Source organism: Amborella trichopoda, chromosome 8, assembly GCF_054954075.1.
Source record: "Amborella trichopoda isolate Santa Cruz 75 chromosome 8, AtrichopodaSantaCruz75HAP2 v2.0, whole genome shotgun sequence".
Lineage (NCBI taxonomy): Eukaryota > Viridiplantae > Streptophyta > Magnoliopsida > Amborellales > Amborellaceae > Amborella > Amborella trichopoda.
In genome coordinates, this window is record NC_142343.1 from 43842975 (window position 1) to 43853052 (window position 10078).

Consider the following 10078-nt stretch of genomic DNA (forward strand, 5'->3'; position numbering starts at 1 on the left):
TTTAATAATTTTTTTAGATTTTTTTTAAAGCTTAATTAAACGGATTCAATCGATTCTCAATCCGGATAGCCTATTCACCGATCCAGATGGATTTTTAGAGTGCCTGATCAGGGGCACTGATCCTTTTTTATTGATCTCTTATTAGAAAGATCTATATGCATAGGATTTTCTTAATGAAAAAAACAAAAAAAATATTGGGGCTATTTTTTTATCGATCCCTTATTAGAAATATCTATATGCATAGGATTTCTGTTTTTTTTTATGAAAAAAAATAAAAATAAAAAATAAAATAAATAAATAAATAAATAAATATATATATATATATATATATACATATATAGGGGCTATTTTTTGAGGTATTTTTTGTATTTTTACCACTCTTTCCTGCCCAAGTTATTATATTCTAATTTATTGCTCAATTATCCAAGTCTATCGAGGGCATTTCCATCCATTCTAGAACACCCACCTTTAGACTTGTAATGTATGCCCCGATCCATAACTCCCGTCAAAAAAAAAAAAGGGCTAAACCCCTACACCCTTCCCCTCTCTCTCTTCTCTCTCTCTAAATTCATTGCAAAGGAGAAATTTTCTCCTAATTTTTTTGCGATTTTTCGCAAAGGATCATCAGAGAAATCTCCTGCATTCAAAATAGAGAGAATAGTGAACGGGATAAGGAGCGAGAAAGGCAAGTTTCTTTGATTCCCTTCCCTTTTTTTTTTTTTTTTTTTTTATCAACTTTTTTTTTTTTTTTTTAGTGGATAAAAATTTGGCTACTATAATACACTATTTATTGATACCCTAAACCCTTAAATGAAAATCATCAGTCTTTCAATTCTGATTTTCCTCTTTCTACGATAATATATAGTTTTCTTCTGAGTTGTTATAAAAAATCCGTAATTTTATTTTATTTATTGCTGATTATTATTCATTTTAAGATCATCTATTTTTATTATTATAATAATTTTTCTATAGTTTTTCTTTCCATAAATCTTTAGAGAGAATTTTTTTTGTTTGGAAACCCCAATACTGCTACTTACATTAATATGGGATTCATCTGCTGAGAAGGGTAAAAGAATTGTTGATTAAGATGATCCGCTTATTGCAAATTTTTTAGAGTATTTTTTCTCAATAGTTTAAACTATCTCCCAATGAGATTGAAATTAGAACTCAGATTTATTTTACTTGGTTTGTATTTTATTTTATTATTCATGAATCAAAATCTAAAATTGAAGATTGAAAGACCCAATATGTAAAATTATAACGTGTGGAAAAGAAGATTGGCTTTGATCTTAGAGCATGAAAATTTAAATCATATAATTTCAATAGAATTTCCTACTAAATCCAGTGATGACAACACTAGGACAGAAAAAATAACATATGCTAATTGAAAAAAATAAAATAAAAAGAACGTGATTTTGAGAAACATGGATGATGAATTATTATTGAGCTTCGATGAATTTAAAAATACAAAGATATTTATGATAAATTGAAAATACAAATTTGGGGTGACTTCAATGAGTAATTTAAAAGCACTGACTCGAGTACTATTCTTCCATGATGAAAAAAAATGAATTTGTAGTTGAACATGTTAGGGAAATGATTTTGCTGGGCAAACAACTTATTAGTACGAGTCATCTTTTGACTGATCAACAAGTTTTGACTACACTTAATAGTTTGTCTAGTTCCTGGGAATATGCTAAGATCTTACACTACATTATCTTTAAACCGCAAGAATCTTACGCTTCAAAATCTTGCTAGCGTTGATACACTTCGCATGGCCCATATCAAAACCCTCAATATGGAGAATCCTCTAACAAAAGAATATCTTATCAACCTTAGAACAATAATAAAAGACATAACTTTGAAAATAAAGACAAGAAGCCTATGCACAATAGACCCAAGGGCACATGTTTCATTTGTGGGAAGGTGCGACACTAAAAATCCCAGTGCCCAAACAAGGGAGCACCAAAAACACCGACAAAGGTCATGACTACTTTTGTGTAGCGATTGATTGCTTGATAGCTAATGTACTTATTGACAATTGGTGGGTGGACTCTGGAGCCAGTAAGCACATATCAAAGTCTAGAGAGGGCTTTTTAAAATTTATTAAAATTTAAGGAGCTTAAAGCCGGCGAACATGTCATCTCTATGAGCAATAATTCTAAATCTAATGTATTGGGTATTGACACTTATATATTAGCCTTCCCAAATGAGCATTTCTTGCCCGTATACTAATACTTTTTATACTCCTTTTATGCTTTATAACTTGCTTTCGATCAAGAGACTTAATGCTAAGCGATATGAAGTTCATTTTTGGGATCAGAAGATTCATTTGAGCTCAATAATAATTCACGATCCATGTTTCTCAACATTATGTTCCTATTCTTCTTAATTTTTTTTTCTCAATTAGTATATGCTGATTTTTCTACCCTAGTGTTGTCATCATCGGGTTCAGTAGGAACTTAAGTTGAAATTATATGAAATAAATTCTCATGCTCTAAGATCAAAGTCAATCTTCTTTTCCACACATTATAAATTTGTCCATTGAGTCTTTCTATATTTAATTCTAACTTTTGATCCATGAATAATAAAAAAAAATACATATCAAATAAAATAAATCTAATTTATAGTTTTGAACTCACTAGGCGATAGTCTGTTAAAAAAAAAAAAAGAGATCAATAAAAATTTGCAACAACTGGTGATATGGACCGTCAATGTGGATCAGATTTATCAACAATTCTTCTACCTCTCTCAATAGATGATTCCCAAATTGCAAGCAAGCAGCAGTAAAAGGGTTTCCAGCATAAAATTTCTCACTCCAAATTTGTGGAAAGAAAAAATACAAAAAAGTAATAATAAAAAAATGAAAAATCCTAAAATAGATTAAACAACAGTAAATAAAATGAAATTGTAGATTTATGATAACAACAAAGGAACTATATATTATCTCAAAAAGGGGAGAAAAAATGAAAGAATGATGATTTTCATTTAAAGGTTTAAGGCATCAATAAATAATACATCCCAGTAGACAATCTCATACCCATTAGAAGAAAAACAACGTTAGATTTGCAACCCACGATCATCGCAATGAATGTTTGTAGAAATAACAATCATTCATCGAAGAAAAAAAAAAATTTGCTAAAAAAAAAAAAAATCTGCTCAAGACACAAAAGGAAAAAAATCAGCAACACTACCTTCACCTTTTTTTTTTTCTTTTTTTTTTGTCCATGCATGGGGAGAGCTTTCACGCACCATTCGCAAAAAGAAAAAGAAAAAAAAAGACCTTCTTCCTCTCACGTTTCTATCTTTGCCGGACGAATAGGAAAGGAGGAAATGGCAGGGCCTTGCTTTGATGGTAGAGAGAGAAACAATGGGAGGATAAAATGCACCTTGGGGCCCACCTAGTAGGCCCCTGCCCAAGGCAGCCATGAACCTAGGATGACCCCAAGGGCCTTAGGCGCCCGCTAGGCTCCCCTAGTGGATGCTCATCCATCAATAACTGTACAGAGGCGGAGGGAAGTATGCTCGTGAGCAGTGTAACCATGGAAATGGTATAATCACAGGTGCCATCACTGTCCCTTGAAAGGTTGGGATGATGATGGAGGGGAAGTGAGTCCCATCCAACATGTCATAAATCCACTGGCATGTCTAAACCTCCATCATTGTCCAACCCATTGTTTGCTCAATAGTGATATTTCATACATCACCATGAACTTTGGGCCAAGTTTATGGGTTCAAAATGAGGCAACATGGCCATGAATACACAACGAGCCATCTTGGGACAAGTACATTATGGTCCCTAGGATCATAGAAAAACTGTGGTTGCTAGTGCTGCCAACCTCCAGAAATTGATAGGCGGTGATAATGGGAGTGGGAGATACCATTTCGGCTATTTCCTTCTCTTGGGGGTTCCACCCCCTCTCACCACCATGTCATAACTATCCATTGATTGATTGACCAGTGATAACACTCATGACCATAGGTTCAATCATATGAAGTACACTATACTTTTACTACGGTCTTGTTGGATGTGTATCCAACTAGCAATATCAATGGCACTTGGCCAATGCTACACATCCCATTCAAATCCTTGATTATTTTTTCAAAGTTACAATACTTCTTCTTTGAACATAAAGAAAGAAACTATGCCAATTTAAAATTAACCAAGGATTTAAAAATCCTTCAACTGTGCATTGTTCAAGCAAGTGTACCAAAGTTGAAATATCAAGGCTGACTTGTTAAATTTTTTAAAAATGCTACTTTAACTTGAGCCTAAATTTACAAGTGGGAGACAGAGTAAAATAGGATTAAAAATAGTCACTTTAAAAAGAGCAATGAATCCAAATACTATTTATGTTATTTCAAGGTTTTGGATCATCTCAAGATCTAAACAAGTGTTGCAACTAATTGACCTAATATTGGAAATTTTTCAAATATTAGCTGAATTTGCTAACATAATATAGCAAACCCTGTCAACTTCTGTTGATTTTTATGTCAATAATTAACTTCTCCTTTATTTGGACCAGTACTTAAAAAATCACAGAGTCAAACTGAAACTGGCAGGAAGCTGATTTTCTTCCCAACTAGGGACTCGGCCTAATACACCTAGAAATCATATCTAAAACAAAATATTTTTTATTATAAAACTAGTGTTACCAGAACGATTTGAAGTTCCTAAACCTATTTTAAGCATTTTAAACTTCTTAAATTTTGCTGAATTCGCTGAGCCAAGTCGCCGACTTGGCCAGTTCTACTCGGAACTGGTGGGTGAACAGTTTGACTCACCAGTCTGTTTGTTTAAACATTAACTTAGACACTTCAAAATGCAATTTGGTAATTTGCAAGGTAATTTGGCAATTCGCAAATTTCTGTTGATGGTCAATGCCAGATAACAAGGGCCAATGTTAACAAGAGTTTTCCTAAATTATTTATAATAACACAGCATCCAACAAATAGCCTACTAGTTTAACCTAATCTTTCATTACATTTGGTCACTAGCCAAATTTTCCCACCACAATAACCAATTCACAGAAAGAGATGGCCATTTAGTGTCCTAACAATTAGATGGTTAAGCTGATCCATTACAGGCGGACCAAATATCGCCCTCCCAAAACTTGGGGACTTCACTCTTTCACCATAGGATCCAAGGGTACTGTGATTTCGGTAAATGGTCAGCCAGTCTATAGAACATTATAGGCTAAAAAACCAACATTTAAATAGAAAGAGAAAACCACTTGAATTTGTGTGCTAACAAAATTAGAGTTTTAAGAAAATCAGGTGTTTGATTGACCTGAAATTTACACACATGGTCTAAGAAAGATGAGGACCTTAAAATTTTCCTTAACCCGTCCATGCTTGGGTAAAGGGCTGAGTTGCGTTCAGAAGGCAGCTAACATAAAATTTTGCCAAAACTTATCATAAATCATGAACCTACATTATTTGCTTACCTTAATAGATCAAATGGCAGATCGGGATTCGTGTAGCCGACTCCAGTTAATTGGGAAAAGGCTTTGACGACGATGATTAACATATTATCTATGTGCTCCAAACAAAAAAAATTGAATCCACGGAAAACTATTGACGTAAATTAAGTCTATCTTCAGCTACGATCTCAGCTGTCCAGCCTATAACGTGCTGTTAGCTTATAAAATCATCTCCCTCAATGTAGATAACCCCAACTTAGCATTGTTCTCTTAAGTCTCTATCCTGTTAATCTATGACCTTATGTGTACGTAATGGTAATCGAGAGAGATGTGGTACCTTCAAGATTTTCAGAGAGCCATTTTGAGTTCTTGGGGCTAATATGGCTGTCCCACCACCATGAGTGGGAGCGCATGGATGTTGTCTTCTTCATGTGTTTGGTCGAGGCCATTTTCAAGAGGGCACTGCAACAATTGATATAAATGGGTCACATAAATTTCTCTCTCTCACTCTCTCTGAAATTCAAAACTACTTATGATCTTTTAAACAATGGAATGTCAAACTCAAAGAATGGTAAAAACCTTATGATGAGGAAAGGAAAAGGAATCATGCAACATTATAAGTTCCAAGTGCACAATCAGTGATTTAAAAATCACGGACCATTTGAAATCGTCCAAGCCCACTCGGGATCGGGAGCCAAGTGATTCTACGTTGGAAACCCAAGAATCGCTCTGACTCCCTGAATTTTTTTATATCGCTTCAATGTTTCTTACTAAAAATAACCCGCTTTAACTCCAACTTGGTCAAGTCCAATTGGGGGCTCAGGTTCAGACCCATCGAAAGTTGAAGACCGAATCCAATTTTGTAAACACTGATTCAGTAAGTTGTTCAAGTCAATTATGTGATGCATAGTGCTAGAAGTTTTGGACATCCCAAGCTGAATCCAAGCACGTCTTTTGCAACTAGTGTATAATCCAGCTGAAGCATTGAAAGTGACCAATACAACAAAAAAAGAGAGAAACAAATTTAAGATGAAATCACAAACACCCACAGTTGCGGATGAAACTCACCTTGGAAGAGGAAGAGCTCAAAAATTTGTGCAGTGTGCAAATCAAGCTATACCCCAGGAGAGAAGAGATGAGGTTCACTTTATACAAGGGGAAGAACTCAATTTTTGAGCAATGGTAAAATCAAGCTATAACTCAACAGAGAGGAGATGGTTCACTTTATACAAGGGGAGGAGCTCAACTTTTGTGAGGTGTGCAAGTCAGCAAGCTATACCCCGAGAGAGAAGAGATGGGTTCACCTTATACATGGGGAAAAAACTTAACTTTCGTGCAATGTGAAAACCAAGCAATGCCCCAAGAGTGAAGAGATGGGTTCACTTTATACAAAGGGAAGAACTTAATTTTTGTGCAATGTGAAAATCAAGCAATACCCCAAGAGAACAGATGGGGTTCACTTTATACAGGGGGAGGAGCTCAAATCTTGTGCAATGTGCAAATCAAGCTGTACCCCAAGAGAGAAGGGATGGGTTTTCTTGGGAGTAGAGTTTCAAGAGGTTCAGAGGAATATGAAAGCGCCTTTTTCTTTATCTCATATTAAAAATATATATAACAACTCAACATTGATTTCAGTCTAAAAAATGGTGCTTTTCTTAATTGTGTGTGTCAGGTAGATTTAGAAGAGGGGGAGACTCTTGAGATTGAAAGACCCTTAAAGGCAAAGGGCATTGTAACGCCAATGCATGATGACGGAGTTGAGCGCCCTATTTTAATCCTGTTCTAAGGACACTTGGCACACTCAAATGTATCATGCAAAGAGCGAGCATCACGCGTATACTTCAGCAAATTTAAAATGGGTCTCTCTCTACGCGCATACTTAAGCAAGTTTAAAATGAGTATTTGATCTCGCTGTCTCTCTATGTGTTTGATCTAATGATTCCTCTCTCTCTCTCTCTCTCTCTCTCTCTCTCTCTCTCTCTCTAAATGGGTGTTTGCTCTCTCTCTCTCGCTCACGCTCTCGCTCTCGCTCTCGCTCTGTTTGATCTAATGATCTCTCTCTCAAATTTGAAATGAATGTGTGCTCTGTCAGTCATAAAATGGATGTTTGCAATGTATCAAATAATGTTTGCTCTCCCTCTCTCCAATTAATACACACGTAAAGGAGTACATGAAAATCTAGAATTAGGAATTAGAATATGCGTTTGTTCTCTCTCTCTCTCTCAACTTTATTTTTATAATGGTTGAAGTCAAACTGAAAACGAATAAAAATAAGTTTTTTGAGGAATGGCCACATGACTCAAATCATGAATCATCACAACTGGAAATGGATCTAAACCAGGCGGTAGGCAGGATAGTTCACCAAATCTCAAGGAGAGAGAGAGCACCTTATCAGTTTATTGATGAGAGAAACGCTTTCTCCACATGCCTGCTAGATCCGGAATAAATGCAGCAAGCTTAGGAGAGCCAAATGAATGGCAAAAAAAAAAAAAGCTTACCGTCATAGGGTATATGATGGTAAAAAAAATACAAATAAAAATAAAAATAAAAAATTCAGTCAGAGGGTGGTAATGGACCCACGACCCGACGAGTAAACCCAGGCCTGACGGGTATTTTGGACCCGAATAATATTTGGGTTGACCCGATCCGGACCCCTTGCGCCCTGAAATACCCAAACCTTGGCCCCATGTAATAGTAATTCCTCTCTCTAGCAAGGCCAGTACCCAAACTTGGTCCATATCTCTCCGTGTGTTTGATCTAATGATCCCTCTCTCTCTCTAAATGGGTGTTTGCTCTCTCTCCCTGTCTCTGTATTGAAAGCAGAATTGAATAAACTTTGGCCCACCTAATAATTCGTCTCTCTCTCTCTTGGAAATCGCACCATGGGCCATATATGTACAGGTTAAGTTGACTAACATGTATTCTCAACATGGCAATACACAGTGAAAGTCCAAGATATCTAAAGTTCACATGGATTTCCTAAGCTAAGCTTCAAATATATGATATAATTCATCGTTGAAAATTTATCAAAATATTAGGAGAGACGCACTCTATACATTTCACCCATTTTATTAGTCCTAATTTCAAAAAGCCCTCTCTATAATCGTTCAGAATTTGTTGAAAGGGCAGTTTTCAATTTCCCTCCCTAATTTTTAGAAAAAATTATGAAAATATCTGTAACAGTTGAACTATTTAGAAAGTTGAAAATGGACAACAGCTGAAATAAATGGATTTTGAATATGTCAGGAGACACATTCCAACAACCCAATCCCTTGATCTACTTCTACTTATCCAGTTTTAAATGGTGAATATATCGTATATATGCCTAATTTATTATCCGTTAATTCTAATTCCATAGGAAATGCAAGTAATCAAGTGTAAACTTAAAAAATTTGTGCTTGTTGCACACCACTTATTTGAAATTTAAAGATAAATAAATAATATCATTTAACGGGTCAACATTCCATATACAATCATTAAGACGTCAAACAATCCTAATTTACATTAGAGCAATGTTTTAGAACCCGGCAATTTCTGATATGGATCGTCAATCAGGATGCAAAATCAATACAGACCAAACCGCTTCTGAAATGATATGGGTCCAGACCCAGTTCCCCCTAAAATCCCCCTTTTCATTTTCTTTCTTCTTTTTCAGCATATCTAATGTGGTACTTGGTCACCCTACATCCCTGCCCCATAAATTTTACTATTAATTTTTTATTTTTTTTATTTTTTTTTGGATCACCGATCTGGACAATTTGAGAACGATCTGAATCACGGATCCAGCCAATCGAGATGGGGATTGAGGGTGGACGATCCACCCCACTCATCCATTTTCTAAAACATTCATTAGAGGTTTACCTTTTAATTGTCATTTCACTCGTGTACTTCAGTATAATATCTTAAAAATACTCAAATTATCCCTGTACAGAGTTGGAACCTTTAAAAAGCAAAGAATTTCAATAATTTCGAAAGTACTTTGAAACTTTGCCATTAGGTTTGCCATTTTAAGTGATTCAGAATTTCAGATTACTGAAATGCTCGTCTTGTTCACCGTTCTCCACCCTTAACCAATCTGGACATTTTCAAAAAAAATTTGGAAAGGTATGTGGGCGAAATAAAATTAAAACGTAAACTATTAAATGTTAATTGAGATCTCTTGAGTGCCTTGATAATTTTGGATTCTGACCCCCTTAATTGATATTTTTCCTCAATAAAGAATAAAAAGGAAAAAAATTCTGATGTCATTGAACGTTGGACCAGCTATTTAAAAGCAATGAGCTTTAATCTTGACGGTCCAGATTCTCCAAGACTTACTAAATTTGCATTTAAACCGTAATTTGTGAAATTATTTCCTCAAAAAATAGTAATATGGCAAAAAGAAGCAGTTTTTACAAGATTATATGTACCTGATGAGGCTGCTTTAAGATGAATTATTTCTACACTAATTCAGCAAGAAACAAGACCTGGAAAAAAAATAATAATAAACAAGTCATCAGTTTTTAGGTAAAAAGAAAAAAGAAATACACATCTTCTCCAATAAAACATCTAAACCAACATACTCATTTAGATAGTCATTTAATATGACAGCTACCTACCCATTATTTTTTATTAAAATTAAATTGTTTTGAATACAAGCAACCCATTATATTTCC

General features: G+C 34.9%; 1 protein-coding gene across 1 annotated transcript in view; it reads right to left on the reverse strand.

The window, feature by feature from the left end:
• The window catches only part of NUA (nuclear pore anchor), a 28354-nt gene extending 22472 nt beyond the window's left edge, over positions 1 to 5882 (reverse strand). The window contains exon 1 of the mRNA XM_020666121.2: positions 5761 to 5882. Coding sequence (XP_020521780.2) covers positions 5761 to 5872 — 112 coding nt within the window. The 5' untranslated portion in view covers positions 5873 to 5882. The remainder of the gene's footprint in view (positions 1 to 5760) is intronic.
• Between the last annotated feature and the right edge of the window lie 4196 nt (positions 5883 to 10078).